Source organism: Microchirus variegatus (genome assembly GCF_963457635.1).
Source record: "Microchirus variegatus genome assembly, chromosome: 18".
Taxonomy (NCBI): Eukaryota; Metazoa; Chordata; class Actinopteri; order Pleuronectiformes; family Soleidae; genus Microchirus; species Microchirus variegatus.
Window position 1 is genome coordinate 18,805,203 of NC_139819.1, and position 20,715 is coordinate 18,825,917.

Genomic DNA, 20,715 nt, shown 5'->3' on the forward strand with positions numbered 1-20,715 from the left:
TCAGTCAGACAGTCTGACTCGGTATCCGCCTTTAAGGTGAGACTGAAAACCTACCTCTTTAACATAGCCTATAGTCGAAGCTAGATCAGGTATGTCCTGATTAGAATAGTCTATCTTATGCTGCCATAGGCTTAGACTGCTGGGGGAATTTACCATCATGCACTTAGAATGAGCACACAGACTTTGCACGAGCCGCACTTTCTCTATCCCGTCCTCGATTTTTCATCCCTCACCACTTACCCGATGTACCCCCATGAGATGTAGCACATAAATCCACATGTAGCACATATCTAACTGATTTTTAATCTCTTACAGTTCTGCTGACACCAGTGAACTACATGAGGCCAGCACAGCAAAGAGGACTCCGTTATCCCCAAGTCTCTGACCACAACAGTCTTTGCTACAGGCTGTGACAAACCCAGTGATCCAGATGGACCCTGGCATTTAAAGACTTTCCAGTTTTTATTTTTTGTCATTGTGTATTGTATGTTTTGGGTAACATCTACTGCACGCCTGTCTGTCCAGGGAGTGGATCCCTCACCTGTGGTTCTCCCTAAGGTTTCTACACTTTTCCTTGTTATAAGGGTTTTTTTCCCTGGTAGTTTTTCCTTACCCTGGTCGAAGGTCTAAGGAGAGAGGATGTTACCAACCCTGTGAAGTCCGGTGAGACAAACTATGTTTTGTAAACTGTGGGCTATACAAATAAAGATTGAATGATTGATTGATTGAACACCAAGAAACACCCACAAAGTTTCAGAATGTCTGTCAATGTTTCTACGTGACGGTTGCTCAAACTGCTAAGACTTCAGTGTTTGAGCCTTACTCTTCTCCTCTTCGGGGGCAAAACATTCCAAACTAGAGATTTAACATTCATACAAGCATAATTCTATCCATGTCACAACACTTAAAGGGACGCTGTGTAGTATTTATGGGTTTATATGACCCAAAATCCACTTTTGTATACATATTATGTGCTCCTGCATTGTCTAGTCGCTGTATAACATTCTTTGTTTCATTTTCGTAGTGTTTCAAAAAGTCATGTTAAATAGCATGGTCGCGGGCCGCTACTGCATTGCCACAATGCCATGTTTCTACGGGAGCCTGTATAGACAAACGCGCGAGAACAAATCAATCGTCGCTTTACTTGTAGCAGAAGTCCCGCCTCCACTCTCTCTGCTTCGTCTGCTACGGCCGTGGTAGCTCGGCCGTGGTAGCTCGCCCTCTCCCTTGCCTCACGAACCTCATCTGCTGACATGGAGACGAAAAGGAAGCACGCCCGGACCTCTTATGATCGGAGGCACTGAAGTCTGCCGGAATACTTTCAGTTTCTTATGGGGTGAGTTTTCATTAATGTTGTTTATCTATGTTATGTTAGTGTTCATTCAAAGTCACATACAGACGCACATAGGGACGCTGTCTTTTAATAATCCACTGTGCGTTTCATAACGCCTTTTGGCTACATTGTTATTAGCTATGCTTGCTTAGCTCGCTAGCTCGGTACTGTATTATTACAATGAGAATGATGCGCACATCGAAACTTTTGTTCGGTCAGATGAGCATATTATAAGTCGTAAGAGGAGCATGTCACGGCCCTCTTTGAGATTTTGTACACCCGCAGGTTCAGTTTGATAATTCAAATGCTTTGAGACGAAACTCCGTATTCGAAACCTAACATTGCATTGAATGATGTGTGAATGCCACACCTTTGCATGCATGAATCACTCATGTGATTAACAGACATGTGATTAACACAATGTGTGATGAACGTGTTAATTACACGTGCAATTCATGCACATAAAGGTGTGGCAATCACACATAATTCAAGCAATACTACTGATCAATCTATACTGATTCAGTGATTAAATGCCTGTTAACATGAACCATGATCTGAAACAAGTATTTTTTTATTTTTTTTCAGAATCCTGGGCATAAGGATTGGCATGTGAAGTTGCTGCCAACCCATGTATCCAAGGCCTCAGTGTGGCGTCAATACATGAGGTCGGCTAAGGCTCTTGGTATGTGTATAAATTGATTTCTATACAATAGCCAAATGCTTATATAGACTGCAATATGTAATCTGTAAAATGTGATTTTTTTTTTGGAAAAGTAAAATAATTATTTTCATTGTGGTTCTTGCTGTCAACAGGTAATGGAACACAGCTCTCCTGAAAGTCGCCTCAATATTCCGCAGCTTGTTGGAACGGCAGATGGCAGAGTGATAGTAAAGACCATCGACTGGCAGACACATCTGAGTCCCTACTTTAGAAAGCTCCCACAGATCAAGAGTTATCAGAACTTTAGGTATTTATATTCAAAATTCTGCATTTTATGAATAAAAAAATCACGAATGGACATAATAGTGTTCCATGTGAACAGTGAGCCATGTTTTAAATATCCTGTTGTGTGCTTCTATTCTGTCACAGCTTTGATGCCAACAGACCAGGTTGGTGCTTGCTCAAACTCACAGTGATGCAGAGCCTATCGAGTTCCAGCTACTGCGCAACCCAGGAGTTCTGCCCCCTGTTGACAGTCTTCCCGTCCTGGCCCCACCTGGACTGACCATGGACAGGCAGATGTATCTTTTTGAAAAAATCAGGCCTTTCTGCTCTGATGAGGCAAAATACTTCACATGCCCAGCACCAAAGGTTACAGCACAGATGAGGAAGCAGAAGAGGGTGCGTTTGTGATGTCATCATTTAGTCCGCATATCAACTGTGATGGAGTGGGTACAGCCACATTGTGGGGGAGGAACTGGTATTGAAGATGATAATATAGTCCATGGTCTGGAAAATATTGAACTCTCCTTCACACACTTAGATATATTTTATTTGATATTTGAAGTATGTATCTATCTTTGACCTTTCTTGTTTCTCATTTTTATTCAAGTGCTTTTTGTAACAGAAGAATTTCCCTCTGGGGATCAATAAAGTAAATTCTGATTCTTATCAGTCCACTGAAGTACTTACAGCAAATAACACTACATTGACATGAACTACATTCATTCCTTTGTTTTCAAACTGCTACACTGTTTCTGTCCTGTGGGCTAACAGACATCAGATGTCACTGACAGCTAGACTGGGTGGGGGGTTGTAACCATGTTAATGTGATGCAAATGAGCAGCTATTGGCCTGGCTCCTCAAGAAGGTCGAAATCTTTCAGGCTGAATTTCTCCCTAAAGCAGTTTGAGGAGTGCCTACATTCAAATGGCCACATCTTCTTCAAAAATGACCAGATGGACATGTGTTTGACATTGTTGGAAAGCTTAGAAATCAAACTTTCGGAATCTGTAAATAACTCCAAATGTCCCAAAGTAGACTTGTGAACGCTTTTGCCATGCCTGGACACAAATGTTGGCTATGTTTCCTTCAAGTCTCAACACCAAAGAGTTAAGTCCTTTATTAACCACTAATGAACCACTTTTTGAAGAGGGGAAATTATCATTCAGCCAAAGATGATTAAATTATTATTATTAAGGTTTTATTAAGGCAGAGTGACTGGGCTGTGTGTGTGTGTGTGTGTGTGTGTGTGTGTGTGTGTGTGTGTGTGTGTGTGTCTGTGTCTGTGTCTGTGTGCGTGCATGTGTGCGTGCGTGCTTGCCTGCCTGCTTGTGTGCATGCATGCGATGCGTGTGTGTGTGCGTGCGTGTGTGTGTGTGCATACACACCAAAGGGTAACTCAAAGCGGGTGTCGAGCAGCACTTGGTGTGGAGTTGGGTTGGAGGTACCGCAGATCTCATCTTCCCTCATTAACACCTCAGAGTCCAGAGACGTCCACTCTCCTGGTCCCTCCTGAGTGACAGAGCAGGACAATAGAAGGATAGTCACTAGGAGAATATAGTCATTGAGGTCACAAATGGGCTGAGGAGGAGGAATCTGAGCAAATATGCATGGATGAAGATGGCAGGAAGTACCGCAGTTTAGAATAGAAACAAAGTGGGGAAGTCAAACATTAGAACAGGGGCAGAGCTATGTGGGGACAAGGGGGGGCAGCTGCCCCCCTACTGTAGAGCCTTGCCCCTCCAACTGCCCCCCTAACTTTTGTGGTTTAAAAACTTTACTTGTAAAAACATCCGCCACTATGTCCACAAGCTTTTCAAAGTATTGAAGCAAACGATACATTGACCAAACGTCAATAATTGTAAATGTAATCTTAGGCCCCTGACTCACTTAGCTACGGCCCTGCATCAAACGTGCAGTGCGCTGTTCACAGTCTGGCTCTCACACAGCGAGTCTGCTGCGGTGGCTCTGCATCCTAGGCAAAGCGTATAGCGACTGAGCTGCCCCTGACCAACTGGAGGTGAAGTCAGTTTCCCCAGGTGAAGTTTAACTTTAAAACCCGTCATGTTTTAATCCATAACGCTTACCCAGGGTCGCCATTTTGTGGGCGTTGCGTCACACACTACACAGTTGTAGCTGGATGGATAATATTGATTTGATTAGCTAAGCAGTTGACCTGCTATAAAACCACTTACTGTCACCTATCACAGCAATGAGTTAAACCAGGTTACATCCTTTACTTTTAAAACTGGGAAAATAAATACAATAGCATTAAGTAGTCTGAACATGATTTTAGATTTGTTATATGTATTAGCTACATGGCCCTACAGTGTAGTGATGCAAGGATAACCTGAGCTTCTCACGTCTTGACTATTGCAGGCAAGAGTAGCGGGAGAGAACAGAACAAAGAAAAGGAGAAAAAAGTGGTGATATTGAAAGGGTTTTTAGTTAGAAAAGTGCACAGCAGAAGAGAAGGAGGGAAATGAAGGAGAAGGTAGTGAACTGGAGAGACCAGATGAACAAATAAGTAATAATAATAATAACAAGTTATGCTGTAAATTCGCCAAAAACGCCTCCGTTTTCGCCTTCAATCCAAAATGGCGGCCTTCCTGTAGGTTTCACAGAAAACTTGTGATTGACTTTTGCCCATGGCACAACCTAATGAACGTGTGTACCAAGTTTCGTTCATGTACGTTATTCCCGACAGGAGTTGACCTAGTAGCACTTTTTTGCGTCAGTCTGAAGCCCCGCCCACTTCCATTTTTTGACGCACATTCACCGAACCACTTTTTTACAAAATTTTCAGCGAGGTCTGATGTTGTCCCGAAAATTCGTGAGGTTTGGGATACGCTTAGGCCTTCAAAAAGGCACTTTTTTTGTGTGAAGAATAATAATAATAATAATAATAATAATAACTCTTTCAATTACAATAGGGTTCTTGCACAGTCGTGCTCGAACCCTAATAATGCATTATATTTAAGGCGCCTTTCAAGACACTTAAGGTCGCCGTACAACAACAAAATAAAAAAATAAAAATAACAAAAGGTAAGAGCAACGGTAAGAGAGTTAGAGGGAGTAGACCTGTTAAAAAATGTGGGTTTTCAGATGGGATTTTAAGATGGCGAATGAGACGATGTTCCTGATGCCGGGGGGGAGGGAGTTCCAGAGGCGGGGGGCAGATCGGCTGAAGGCTCTGGCCCCCATGGTGGTCAGACGGGCAGGAGTCGCAATGAGGCTGATAGATGAGCCAGATCAGTTTGACAGACGAGATCTTCCAGGTCTCGCGATAAATTATAGCGAGACGTCCTCCTCTTCCGGTGAGATGGGTCTGACTGGAGTAAACAAACCCAGGTGGTGTAGCTTCATTGAGCTGAGAGAAATCATTAAGTTGTTGCCACGTCTCAGTTAGACATAAAAAGTCATACTTGCGGTCGAGGAGCAGGTCATGGAGCAGACGCCCTTTGCTTGTGAGAGAACGGATGTTAATTAAACTTACTTTGATGTTGCAACGGTCGTTGGGGAAGCTAACGTTAGCCGTCGCTCTGGGAATGCGAGCTAACACACTGTGGTCCACTTTGCGGACGGAGATTCACGGTCGACGGAGTTTCGTGGACCAAATGGAGTTTATGGCAGTGGAGTCATCAATGTGGAATCTTCGTCGGGAACCACGGTGAATGTATTTCCGATATGGCAGGCGAGCGATGTCCGGATAGAAGCACAGCATCGGCAGGTTGGATGAAACCGAAGCTGGAGGAGCTCAGCAACTGTGTATTGGAGTAGGGCTGATGATGGATTTAATAAGATGGACATAATAGTCCAAAGTTCACTAACCCTTATGAAGCAAAAGAACAGGAAGACGTTTACGTCGCCCGGATTGGCGTCACCGGGGCCTCACCCTGGAGCCAGGCCCGGTAGTGGGGCTCGCAGGCTCAGCCCGAACGAGCGATGTGGGCGCCTCTCCAAGTGGGCTCACCACCTGCACGGAGGGCCATAAGGGGTCGGTGCTGTGTGATTTGGGTGGCAGTCGTGGGCGTGGCCCCGGCGGCGTAATCGCGGGACAACAACTATAGCTATGGGGACATGGAATGTCACCTCGCTGGGGGGGAAAGAGCCTGAGCTTGTGCGGGAGGTGGATCGGTACCGACTAGAAATAGTCGGGCTCACCTCCACGCACAGTCTGGGCTCTGGAACCCAACTCCTTGAGAGAGGCTGGACTCTCTATTACTCTGGAGTTGCCCAAGGTGAGAGGCGGCGAGCTGGTGTGGGCTTGCTCATAGCTTCCCAGCTCAGCCGCCATGTGTTGGAGTTCTCTCCGCAGAACGAAAGGGTCGTGTCCCTCCGCCTTCGGGTGGGGGGTAGGTGTCTCACTGTTGTTTCGGCTTACGGCCAAACAGCAGTGCAGAGTACCCGGCATTTTTGGAGTCTCTGGAAGGAGTACTGGAAAGTGCTCCAACCGGGGACTCCATAGTTCTGTTGGGAGACTTCAACGCCCACGTGGGCAATGACAGTGTGACCTGGAGAGGCGTGATTGGGAGGAATGGCCTCCCCGATCTGAACCCGAGTGGTGTTTTGTTATCTCCTCAATCCCACTGACACGTCTTTCCTAGAGGAAGCAGACGCCGGGGACTCAGAGGTCGACTCATTCATTACCCAAGCCGAAGTCACTGAGGTAGTTAGGAAGCTACCCAGTGGCAAGGCACCGGGAGTGGATGAGATCCGACCTGAGTACCTAAAGTCTCTGGATGCTGTAGGGCTGTCCTGGTTGACACGTCTCTGCAGCATTGCGTGGCAGTTGGGGACAGTGCCTCTGGAATGGCAGACCAGGGTGGTGGTCCCTCTTTTTAAAAAGGGGGACCGGAGGGTGTATTCCAACTATCGGGGGATCACACTCCTCAGCCTCCCGGGTAAAGTCTATTCCAGGGTACTGGAGAGGAGACTTCGGCCGATAGTCGAACCTCGGATTCAAGAGGAACAATGCGGTTTTGGTCCTGGCCGTGGAACACTGGACCAGCTCTATACCCTTCGCAGGGTTCTCGAGGGTTCATGGGAGTTTGCTCAACCAGTCCATATGTGTTTTGTGGACCTGGAGAAGGCTTTCGACCGTGTCCCTCGTGGTATTCTGTGGGGGGTGCTCCAGGAGTATGGGGTCGGGGGCCCTTTGTTAAGGGCCGTGCGGTCCCTGTACGACCGGAGCAGGAGCTTGGTTCGCATTGCCGGCAGTAAGTCAGACTTGTTCCCAGTGCATGTTGGACTCCGGCAGGGCTGCCCTTTGTCACCGGTTCTGTTTATGGACAGAATTTCTAGGCGCAGCCAGGGGCCGGAGGGGGTCTGGTTCGGGAGCAACTGGATTTCATCTCTGCTCTTTGCAGATGATGTGGTCTTGATGGCTCCATCGAACCAGGAACTCCAGGGTGCGCTGGGGCGGTTTGCAGCCGAGTGCGAAGCAGCTGGGATGTGAATCAGCACCTCTAAGTCGGAGGCCATGGTTCTCGACCAGAAAAAGGTGGCTTGTCCCCTCCGGGTCAGTGGAGAGATCCTGCCTCAGGTGGAGGAGTTCAAGTATCTTGGGGTCTTGTTCACGAGTGAGGGAAGGATGGAGCGTGAGATTGACAGGCGGATCGGTGCAACGGCCGCAGTCATGCGGTCGTTGTATCGGTCTGTTGTGGTGAAGAAGGAGCTGAGCCGAAAGGCAAAGCTCTCGATTTACCGGTCAATCTACGTTCCTACCCTCACCTATGGTCATGAACTTTGGGTTATGACCGAAAGAACAAGATCCCGGATACAAGCGGCTGAAATGAGTTTTCTCCGCAGGGTGGCAGAGCGCTCCCTTAGAGATAGGGTGAGGAGCTCTGTCACCCGGGAGGAGCTCGGAGTAGAGCCGCTGCTCCTCCACATTGAAAGGAGCCAGCTGAGGTGGCTCGGGCATCTGTATCGGATGCCCCCTGGACGCCTCCCTCGGGAGGTGTTCCGGGCATGTCCCAGCGGGAGGAGACCCAGAGGAAGACCCAGGACACGCTGGAGTGACTATGTCACTCGGCTGGCCTGGGAACGCCTTGGGGTCCCCCCGGAGGAGCTGGAGGAAGTGTCCTGCGAGAGGGAAGTCTGGGCATCCCTTCTCAGACTGCTGCCCCCGCGACCCGGCCCCGGATAAGCGGAAGAAGATGGATGGATGGATGGATGGATAATAGTCCAAAGGAGAACAAGCCTCACAGGCAGGTAAATCCGCATGATGAGCATGTGAGAGGCACCAGGAGATAACGGTTGGGAGGAGTAAGAGCGCCACGAACAGGTAAAAGACGTCCATAAAGATAAACACACACGGTGCTAACAGCAGATCGTTTGCAGAGTCAGGACGAAAAAAGTTCAGATAACAGTTAAGATCAGAAAGGGGGAGAAAGGGGGAAAGGGGGGAGAATGGGGGAGCCGGAGAGCAGCGGCAGCCAACCGCGCCAGCGTACGCTCAACCGGAAATGAAGGAGAAGAGGATGTAAGGGATGAAGAGGAGGAGGCTGCTGCAGATTCAGAAAGTGAGACAGAGGCAGGGAGTGACAGGGAGGAAGTGGGTGCTTGGCCTTTTAAGTTTTTTATTATTTTCGATTATGAAGTGTGTCACATTCACATCCGAGCAGCAGAGAGAGAAAAAAAATATTCACATTGGCCACAATTAACAGATCAAGACGGCATCTTGGAGGAGGTCTGATTCCTGATTGGATAAAATTTTACTTGAAATAATATTGAAACGTTTCAACTAGATTTACTGACTGAGAGACTGAGACTGGGAGTCATGAGTCTGACCAAACAACACTTCAAGCTGAGGCCATAAGCCGACTAAGACAACATGCTCTATCTGTAAGCTAATGCATCTTGATTTAGTTTCCTGTTGACCTTTACATCACAGAAAAACAAACGAGGATGAATGTTGAGATAGATCGTGCTGTGCTTGTGTATGTTTTGTACCTGCTGTACATGTTAATCATGATACTTTTATACAAATTTGATCAAGCATTGCTCTCATGGTTGCTGTGTTGTCTGAAGAAAGACGTTGTCTCCTTACAGGTCAAAGACCAAGGATGAAATGTGGTGCATGTGCAGAACGAAGGCTGACTCCAGTTCGACTAAACATATGTGACCCGCCACGGACCAAGCGGGAACAAGTCGGCCGAGCGCAAAACGAGAAAAACAGGAAAACGTTGTTTTTTTTTCAAAATTAGGGATTTCCGTTTTTTTCAAAATTACACAAGTTGAAGTTTTGAAGAAGCCGCTACCTGCTTCAAATCACAGTATTATGGGTCTTAAAACCATAAACTTTGTGTTTGAATTAAGGTTGTTTTATCACTGTGAATCGCCCCTAGTTTGGGTGTGGCGATCTCACATTCCAGAGCCTTTGTTGCTTTTTCAGCCAATCAGCTGACGATCACGGAGAATACACATGGCTAATTAATATGAAGCTCTCACTCAGGGAGAGAGAGTGTCTGGAACTTTCCAGCGTATGTGTGCAGTGTGTGTGTGTGTGTGTGCAGTGTGTATGTGTGTAGTGCGAAATTAAAGCGTGATTATCATCAAAGCAGTCATCATCAAAGCTTTGTTTGACAAAGGAAGACAAAGAGAACAGGACAATAAGTCAGCTGTGGCTGAGCAGCTTCTTCACAAGGACAGCGAAAGCACAGAGACGGCTGTGTGTGGACTGTTAGCATTTTAAGCTAGCGATCTTTATGCTAACGTGTTAGCAGACTTCATCGTCACAAAAACAACAAACAGATGGATTATTCCGCGGCTGAAAGAGAGCAGGACACACACGGTAGTTGTCTGAGATGATGACATGACGCCAGCACCGCTCTATCTCTTATCTAATTGGACTTTTGGAGGCGAACAGACGTATAACTGCGACGAAAAGGAAGCACGCCCGGACCTCTTATCTGATCGGAGGCACTGAAGTCTGCCGGAATACCTTTCAGTTTCTTATGGGGTGAGTTTTAATTAACGTTGTTAATCTATGTTATGTTAGTGTTCATTCAAAGTCACATACAGACGCACATAGGGACGCTGTCTTTTAATAATCCACTGTGCGTTTCATAACGCCGTTTGGCTACATTGTTATTAGCTCGCTAGCTCGGTACTGTATTATTACAATGAGAATGATGCGCACATCGAAACTTTTGTTCGGTCAGATGAGCGTATTATAAGTCGTAAGAGGAGCATGTCACGGCCCTCTTTGATATTTTGTACACCCGCAGGTTCAGTTTGATAATTCAAATGCTTTGAGACGAAACTCCCGTGTTCGAAACCTAACATTGCATTGAATGATGTGTGAATGCCACACCTTTGCATGCATGAATCACACATGATTAACGTGATGAACGTGTTAATTACACGTGCAATTCATGCACATAAAGGTGTGGCATTCACACATAATTCAAGCAATACTAATGATCAATCTATACTGATTCAGTGATAAAGTGCCTGTTAACATGAACCATGACCTGAAAGAAGTATTATTTTATTTTTTTTCAGAATCCTGGGCATAAGGCTTGGCATGTGAAGTTGCTGCCAACCCATGTGTCCAAGGCCTCAGTGTCGGCTAAGGCTCTTGGTATGTGTATAAATTGATTTCTATACAATAGCCAAATGCTTATATAGACTGCTATATGTAATGTGTAAAATGTCATTTTTTGTGGGGAAAAGTTAAATAATTATTTTCATTGTGGTTCTTGCTGTCAACAGGTAGTGGAACACAGCTCCAACTATCCTGAAAGTCGCCTCAATATTCCGCAGCTTGTTGGAACGGCAGATGGCAGAGTGATAGTAAAGACCATCGACTGGCAGACACATCTGAGTCCCTACTTTCAAAAGCTCCCACAGATCAAGAGTTATCAGAAATTTAGGTATTTATATTCAAAATTCTGCATTTTATGAATAAAAAAATCACAAATGGACATGATAGTGTTCCATGTGCACAGTGAGCCATGTTTTAAATATCCTGTTGTGTGCTTCTATTCTGTCACAGCTTTGATGCCAACAGACCAGGTGTCTCACAGTGATGCAGAGCCTATCGAGTTTCAGCTACTGCGCAACCCAGGAGTTCTGCCCCCTGTTGACAGTCTTCCCGTCCTGGCCCCACCTGGACTGACCATGGACAGGCAGACGTATCTTTTTGAAAAAATCAGGCCTTTCTGTTCTGATGAGGCAAAAGACTTCACATGCCCAGCACCAAAGGTTACAGCACAGAAGAGGAAGCAGAAGAGGGTGCGCTTGTGATGTCACCATTTAGCCGCATATCAACTGTGATGGACAGAGTGGGTACAGCCACATTGTGGAGGAGGAACCTGTATTGAAGATGATAATATAGTCCATGGTCTGGAAAATATTGAACTCTCCTTCACACACTTAGATATATTTTATTTGATATTTGAAGTATGTATCTATCTTTCACCTTTCTTGTTTCTCATTTTTATTCAAGTGCTTCTTGTAACAGAAGAATTTCCCTCTGGGGATCAATAAAGTAAATTCTGATTCTTATCAGTCCACTGAAGTACTTACAGCAAATAACACTACATTGACATGAACTACATTCATTCCTTTGTTTTCAAACTGCTATACTGTTTCTGTCCTGTGGGCTAACAGACATCAGATGTCACTGACAGCTAGACTGGGTGGGGGGTTGTGACCATGTTAATGTGATGCAAATGAGCAGCTATTGGCCTGGCTCCTCAAGAAGGTCGAAATCTTTCAGGCTGAATTTCTCCCTAAAGCAGTTTGAGGAGTGCCTACATTCAAATGGCCACATCTTCTTCAAAAATGATCAGATGGACATTTGTTTGACATTGTTGGAAAGCTTAGAAATCACACTTTTGGAATATGTAAATAACTCCAAATGTCCCAAAGTAGACTTGTGAACCCTTTTGCCATGGCTGGACACATATGCGTGCAGGAGTAATCAGATTATGGATCACATTATCCAGGTAGGTTAGTCTGACTAAGACTAGCTCAAGTTTAGTCAGACTAATGTGTTTACATGATATACTAATTATTGTCATATCTGAGTAAAATCGGACTTTTAACATAACAATTGATAGCAGTCATCTATAGTGTTTGTGATATGTTTGTAGAAGTTTAAAATCAATGAAAATAAAACTAGTTTGGGTTCCATATACTGTACGTAATTTAAGGCAATAGCCTTGCTGTATGGAGGGTTAGGGTTAAATGTAGTCCTTTGCAATCACAATTATATTACAGGGGGAAACTGCTTGAGTGGTAGCCTATTAATTTATTTCATTTAGGTGTAATCCCACGGGGGAGAAGCGCACTTGGCAGCAGTTTCTCATGGCAGCAATAATCTCATGGGATTACCTCATTTTGATCATGTTTTATATTGTGTTAATAAGTAAATATGAAGTGGCTGTTTGACTGTATACAGTTGTTTTATCCCCAGCATAATGCTGTTTTAACACACATAAATGACTTCTCATCTGTATCATGTTCTGTCAAATAATTAAGCCTATTTAAACTAACACAGACTTCTACTCAGACAATAGAAAGAAAGCCGATTCCCGTAAAACGGGCCTCTAACAGAGGCGGAGGAGCTGGCCCTAAGCCAGAGTGTAGGAAGGCCAGTGGCCGAGGGAATCCCTGGAGCGAGCTCATCCTCTGAGCTCACACCCTAAGACACAAGTGCTTTTATAAAATGTAATATGCCTAGAACTATATGTATTTGAAAGCCTATTCATAAAAATAGTTATTTCATCTGCCTTTTGGAGCCCCCTCACGCCACAACAGACCTTGTGACTGTAAGTAAACAATACTCTTATACCATTTTGTCAAATTTAAATTATACTGAAACGTATCACTCAGCTAAGGTGGCCAGTATGAGGAAACTGTATCAACTGCCTTTACAGAGGAGGATCCAGAAAGGCCTATAGAGGTAACATCTTGATATGTTATTTAAAGTTATCTTCCCATTTACATTTCTTAACATTCTGGTGGAATAAAGAGTGACATTTAGCCTACACTGAAGTATAAACACATTCTCATCCCTTTTTAACAGGACATGGCTGGGCAGCAGCAGAAGGGTCCCTCAACTTCCACTGCACAGATTGACACAGTGAGATGTTCAGTAAACACCAGAGATTCATTCAGTGGAATTCAGGTGCAACTGTATAATGTCCTCCTTGTATGTATTTCCAGTCAAATAAATTTATAAAATGCTCCTGCTGAAAAAAAAAAAAAAAAACTGACAAAGAAATGCAGTACTTGGACCGCCAGATTAGGAGGGCAGACCTAGAAATTGAAATACTGAAGCACAAGTTAGAGGTAGGTGCATGGTCACAGGTGAATTATGTTAACTATTGGAACATTGAATAAACAAGCTCTTGTATTTGCAGGAAATAAAGGAGACCGAAAGAAATGTGTATCGCGTCTTTATTTGGTTGCTGTGGTGGTGGTGGTGACTCAATCACTAAAGTGATTGTGGCATATAGCGTCTCTGACTGCTCTGCTGTCCTGCACAGCTAATAGGTGGATGGGGTCATCATCATGGTCTTCAATTTGAAGGGCAGGGTGTTGCTCTCCTCTAATAGTGGCAATATTATGAAGAACAACACATGCCACAATAATGTCACAGGCCCTCTCAGGAGTGACCCTGAGGTGACGTAGGCACTGGAAACGGGCTTCCAGCAGGCCTATGGTCATCTCAACCCGAGCTATCGTCCTGCAGTGAGCCCGGTTGAAGTTCTGTTGGGGGCCTGGTTCAGGTTCAGAGTAAGGGGTCAGCAGCCTGGGTTGAAATGGGTAACCCCTGTCACCCAGCAGATGGCCATCAAACTCTCCTGTAATGTATAGTGGATACATTAGAGTATATTAAAAGGAGGGAGACAAGTGAATTATACAGTATTGTGCAAATCTTTAGGCTGCTTACCACATCGAAGTCTGTTGCTCAGGTTAGACTCTCGATTAATCCTTGAGTCATGAACAGACCTCAGCCACTTGGCCTCAACATTGGAAATGATGTGTGCAGCATCACATATGATCTTGACAGTGCAGATTATGACAGATGTTGAACTATGATGCAGTCTTTAACATTTTGAAAACAGTCATTCCACATGCACCTGCACATTTATGCTGTAAATGGACTTTCTATTCACATAATCAGCTTCACTATGTGATGGAGCCGTGATGGGGATGTGTGTGCCATCGATGCAGCCAATCACACTGGGGAATCCTGAAAGAAATTAAAATCAATAATCCCAGTCTGACGTTGCAGCACAATGTCATGAACAGAATATTATCTAATATTCATTTAATGGATCTTTACATCATTCACCTGCAATCCCGTGGAACTCCTCCTTGATGGCTCTGACAGGTTTATGTCCAGGGAAAATGACCAAGACAGGTAGTAGTCTTTTCAGTGCGACGCACACTTTTCTTACCACTCTGCACACAGTTGCCTTACTCAAGTGCTCTGCATCTCCGAATTTGTATAAAAAACTCCCATTTGAAAAAAAACGCAGCACAACACACAATATCTGCTGGGATGTGAGAGCATGACTTCGGTTAGTAATATTGGAAATATGAGGACGGATTAGGTTGTATATGTAAATGATGAACTGTGATGTGAAACGGTACCGTTCAAAAAGAAAAGTGTCTGGAAATGAATCTATGCATGGTCTGATAATCATCTCCTGACAAATATTTAATTCTCTGCCTTAACCTTCAACCACGGAATCACTGTCAAAAGGACATGTCATGGTAGTGAAAATTGTCACTACCTAATATAACTTCTAATGTAGCCAGCAAAATGAACGTCAGAACTATGCTGCGCCAAAACTCGCCTGCTGACTGAATGAATGAGGAAATCAAATACTGTGTGTGGCTGAAAGGGGCGGAGACAGAGAGAAACTCAAGGTTTGTTGAGAAAAACCTGGTCCCCACCAGGTTAGGTTCATAGAGCATGTTACCATGGTAACTGACCGAGAGCTTAAGTTACCTCTGTCTGTGAAACAGGCTAGAGTTATTCCTCTTTCTCTGGTTTGACTTACCTTCCTTTGTGAAACGGAAAAATCAGTTTCCCTCATTTCAGGGTTAACAGACTCAGGGTTTTCACTAAACCTGCTTTGTGAAACGGAGCCCCGAGAGGTGTTTGGTAAAGGGAGGGGTGAGTGGAGGTGCCACCATTAGATCTTACTAACTGTGATAGAATGGACTTTAAAACCTCCAGGTGTTTCGACATTTACAGAAGTAGTTGATAAAAGAGACATGAATCAAAAATCAGGAATTCTATCAATGGGCTTCACTGCACACGTTTTCAGGTTTGACTTAAGACCTTAATGTTCGGACATTTCTACAACAAGGTAAATTCCTTGGTCACAAATTAAGTTTTAGGAAAAACAAGACGGAACAAAACGTATTATATAAATAATGAGGTTGTGGAATAAGTTAAAGAAAAAAAGAAAATCACTTCTCAAGACAATTTTTGTTTTGGCTGTTAGGTGATTCCATTGCTATTTTATTAATCGTTTACTATAACTTATTGATTTGCACTTCTACCAGCATTCCTTGGTCTTTGTTTTTAGTGGTTTATTTTTTGGCTGTGCTACCTGCTACTGCTGTTACTGAACTCTGAACTTTTGTTGTTTTTGCTTTGTTGTCACCTGGAAATTCTGCTTTTAAAATGTGCCATACAAATTCAAATGTGTTATTATTATTATTGTTATGTTTTGTGCTGGAGGTGCGTTACCTCATCAGATTGTCGAATGATGTCCAGTGGTATCAGCACTGTGCCGATCATAGTGTCCCAGATCAAACCTTTATTCCACAGCTCCACCAACAGACCTGACTCCAGATGATTGATCTCACTGTGAAGAAACACACCAACTGTATTACACAGAGGAAAAGTCAAGTTGTTAGATATTAATCGGATAACCTGGACATGTAAGATATTGTACTAAATATCTAGTTATATTTGCTGATCTCCTGTTAGCTTAACTGAAATTACACAAATGAGATTCATCAAGTACATATAGCATTAAAAAAATACTTACAATAAACAAGTTAAAATTACATTATGCAAACAGGGTAAGTAAAGTCAACTCAGGGCTGAGCAATAGATTAACAATAAGTATGGCAATAGCATTTTTCTCAAGCAATACGTTTATTCATTATTCATCAAATATACTTTTACCAGTTCACCCTAATTTTGTCTTTACTGAATGTCTTTCTGTCCATCTATCGATCCTCAAATTTGTGAAATGTTTACTGTGTTCAACTTCCACACAGGAGCCAAAATCACTATTTAATTAAATAAACAAAGACAACTGTTGAGGACAGTTTATATATATATATATACATATATATATATTCAATGTTTTGATGATTTTTTATTTCTTGTATTGTTTTACTGTATGTTTTTTTTCTCTAAATCATTGGCGTTGTGTTGCTTTGTGTTTGAAAAGTGCCAAACATATTATACTTATATTATATCTGACATTTACTGTGACAAAATCCATATTGACTTACTGAGATAAAATGTATGGCCATGTCACTCAACCCTGAACCAACCTATTCCATTTTCCTGTGTTTATTATTGATTATTTGTATCATAAACAAGTGAGGGGAGAAGGATAACAGAACACACCATCCAAACTGTCACATCTCTTTATCTGCATATTCACAGTCCCATTCATATTCATATTTGCTGTCAGTCATCTCTGATGACACTTCACAGCTGGGATGATGGAAGGAAGAGGGAGAGCGAAAGAGGCTGCTGTGTGTGTGTGTGTGTGTGGGTGTGTGTGTGTGTGTGTGTGTGTGTGTGTGTGTGTGCATGTGTGTGTGTGTGCATGTGTGTGTGCGTGTGCGTGTATGTGTGTGTCCTGCCACTGACTGAAGAAGATAAAATGATAATCCAGAATAATGTGAACAGGATTCCCCACTAGCATCTTTATTATGATGTTCTTTCTCTCACATGCGCCTGACTGCTGAACATTGTAGATGAAAAAAGAATCATGCTCTGGCAGAAAAAAAATATTAATTGGAAAAGGTTCAAGAGAGCAGAGGCCAGAGAGGCCAGCTGGCATAACACAGCACACATTGTGACTGAAGAATCAAGAGTCATCACCTGCATCCAAATTCACTGTGTCAGACACAATCTGCACAAATCACAAATCACCTCCACCCCATATCTTCCATGGCTTCTAGAATATCTCTATCTCTAATTCTTTTTTGACCCATTGCCCAAATATTCACCTACATTCATTTGATGACTTGTTTTAGGTGGAGGGAAAAGGGAAAAATCAAACACTCAGATTGATATAATACATTTTCCTTCCATCGCAAAACAAGAAAAAACATTATTTTGACTATTTCCCCAAAAAAATGCAGCGTAGTGTCTCGTTCTTAACACACTGTGGCATTTTATTCAATCACATGATCAACTCGTTAAACCAAAACAATACAGATTTATTTAATCATGAGTCACTGGCCCACTTCAGAGATTCATTGAGATTCACTGAAACCAGAAAACATAAACTCCCAAATATAATTAGTAGGTCAGATATTGTCCATCCTCAAAGTCTGTCTCCAATACATCCAACTAACTAACTGTTGGGCCCAGCATGACTGTGAGACCTCACTGTCCTCTTTGGGAAAGCCTGAATGCAGCCTGGACCTAAAATGGCGGTCTGAAAGACCCCAGGAGCCACATGGGGGAGAACAAAGGAAAGGAATCTATTCCCCCAAGGCGTCCAGCTGTGATGGACTCATCCCCCACAACCCAGTGCGGCAGATGACGTCCACGGCAGGCGACGTCCACGGCAGGCAGCCGTTCACCCATTGGTGGACACCACGGGATGCCCCGCCCCCGAGGCAAAGGTATCAAAACTGAACGAACCCCCAGAGTTCGACCTCTTCACCATAGCTCTCAGCGAGAGAGGACATATGTGTTTAAGAAGAGGAAAACATCAAGAAAATCTACATCCTTGCTGGCCAAGCTTTGAAGATTCTTATTTGTTCACTCCTACCCCATTTTTGGTTTTCCCCTTTTTGCTCTCTTTTGTTTTTGATCAGAGACTGAACGAATAACTCCCTGCGAGTTATTCCTTACCATTCCTGCAGAAGAGGAGATCGTGGTTGCTATACATGCTCCTAACTCACCGTCGACCCGCTGTCCCTACCGTGAGTCGGTTGACCACGCGTTACACAGCTCTAGAGGCGCGCACCGAGGCGCCCTCTCATCTCTCCTATCCCGGCAGAAACCAGCCGACGCACGGAGCAGAATCTCGCACCGAGGCGCCCTCTCATCTCTCCTATCCCGGCAGAAACCAGCTGACGCACGGAGTAGAATCGCGCAACGCGATCCCAGGACCACTTCCTTACTCGTTGTAAGGCAACTCATAGTAAGCGATTGTGTCTGGGCAAAATAGCTTCAGAGCTTATTATAAACACGGGAGTGCAACCCGTAGTTTCATTGTGTTTTTATTGTTTATGTGTTTTTATTTTCTTTCATCGTCAACCGTGTGTGTCTCACATACGGTTGTAACTTGTGTAGAATAATACCTGCGAACTAAGCTAGCGGACCGTTTAGCGGAAACACCGCGGCGCCGTCCGCCCAGCTGATCGATTTTTTAATATCCTCCGTGCCTTTCGCTACGCGCGCAGCGCCAGCGGCGATCGTAATAGAAGCTTAATTTGACCGGTCCTCACGTGTCTCTCCTTTTTCACTGTGACTTGTCCCCGTCTATTGCGATCCTATGTCCTCAACACAGCCCGCGATCACTCATTGAGAGGAAACTTCCGTGATCTGTGAGAACCACAGTTTAAGTCGGACAAGCCAAATCAACTGTGTGATTACAGAAGTTTTCTGATCAGACTCGTTCCTTTGTCTATTGCACTTCCCGCCGCCATTCCCTTTAAATTTTCCACGTCACTGCTGACTTCATTTCCTCCTTCAACTCTCCTCTTTTACTCAGCGCTTCCGCTGGTGAAAGACGGAAGAGCGGAGTGAAGAAATCAGAGCACGAGCGCCATCTCGCGTCGCCTCACGGTAACAGCGAGTGACGCCATTTTCACGTGACGTACCCGGAAGTGGGAGGCGCGTCGCCTCCCACTTCACGTCAGAGACCCATCCTTCTTTTACTTTTGGCTTTGTTTGTTGCTTCCTGTTTTACTTTGGCTTTGTTTTGTTCACTTCCTGTTACCTGCTGCCAAAGTGACACGCCCCCCCCCCCTTTGTGTGTGTACACACACACACACACACATTCCTGCACTCAGATCCATACTCCTTTTTATTTTATTTTATTTTCTTTCTTTTATATTGAAACGTTTTTACCAGCAGTTATTTTGGATTAAGGGATTGATGTTTGTTGCTGTTATTGATTAATTTTAATGCTTAAATAAATGTTGAACCTTTAGTTTAAAAGTACTGTTTCTGTCTTTTGTGCTTGTTTGTTTGTAACAAAGGGTAAGTGAAAGAAGCCAGTGTACGATCTCACACCTTCTTTGTTATTTATTAATTAATATTAATATACTTATTATTAATTAGTTATAACTGATAGTCAAGAGACACTTGAAGGTTGTAAAGTGACAGTTTCTCTGTCATTCTCCTCACGCTAAGAGGAGTGGTGCCCCGTTTTTAAGAAATTAATAACAAAATTAATTATTAAAAATAATTAATCATTTGTGTTAATATTTTCCCACCAATTACCTAAGTTGAATCACAACATAATTGGTGCCCCGTGTGAGGCTTCTTAATACATTATCTTGTTACTGGCACGCTTGTACAAAACACTGAAACTACTAGCTACTTAGATATTCAGTTTCTTCCTGCTAAACAGGAAAAGAAACATCATCGGATCAGCTAGTATACTGAATGGTGACCGCTTACTGGGGTCACCTTGTCATTAGTACTATGCTGAAGCAAACTAGTGTGGATATCGTGCTGTCAAGCGTATGTTAGATTGTGTAAACCTCGGACGAGTAACAACATTAACATTCACTTTAATTGTGTTGTGTAACCCTGTGTGTGTTTGTTTTGTTTGTCACCCTATTGGTTGTTAAAACGTGATCAGTAAGTCACGGGCTGATCCCCCGTACACAGTCTAGTTGTCACAAGGCTGACTGTTTGTTTTAACTAGGCCAGGTTTATTTATTTTTTGCTCTTGCATCCTACCCTGTACTGTTCAGCCAGTGAGAAGCTGTGCGCCGCATTAGGACTCAGAGTTTGAAGACTGTGATAGCCTAGACGCCGCTCCACTGAGCAAACAGGATAGCCGGAAGTAACCCTTCTGCTGCAGCTCGACCACGGGGACTTGAGGCAGGCTCTGCCCTGATGAACCTAATAGCCGGCCTCGGGCAATGCTCTCATAAAGATATGAGCCGGTTGAGCCGCGTGGTCGACCTCCTTGAAACCCGAATCCGGGAGATCTCAGAAACACCCAGGGAAAACCCTGAG

General features: G+C 44.0%; 1 protein-coding gene across 1 annotated transcript in view; it reads right to left on the reverse strand.

The window, feature by feature from the left end:
* Positions 1 to 20,715, reverse strand: part of LOC310939806 (protein unc-13 homolog B-like) — a gene marked incomplete at both ends in the record, with an annotated part of 132,626 nt that overhangs the window by 22,345 nt on the left and 89,566 nt on the right. The window contains 2 exons of the mRNA XM_083904650.1: positions 3,665 to 3,788; positions 16,006 to 16,123. Coding sequence (XP_083760776.1) covers positions 3,665 to 3,788; positions 16,006 to 16,123 — 242 coding nt within the window. The remainder of the gene's footprint in view (positions 1 to 3,664; positions 3,789 to 16,005; positions 16,124 to 20,715) is intronic.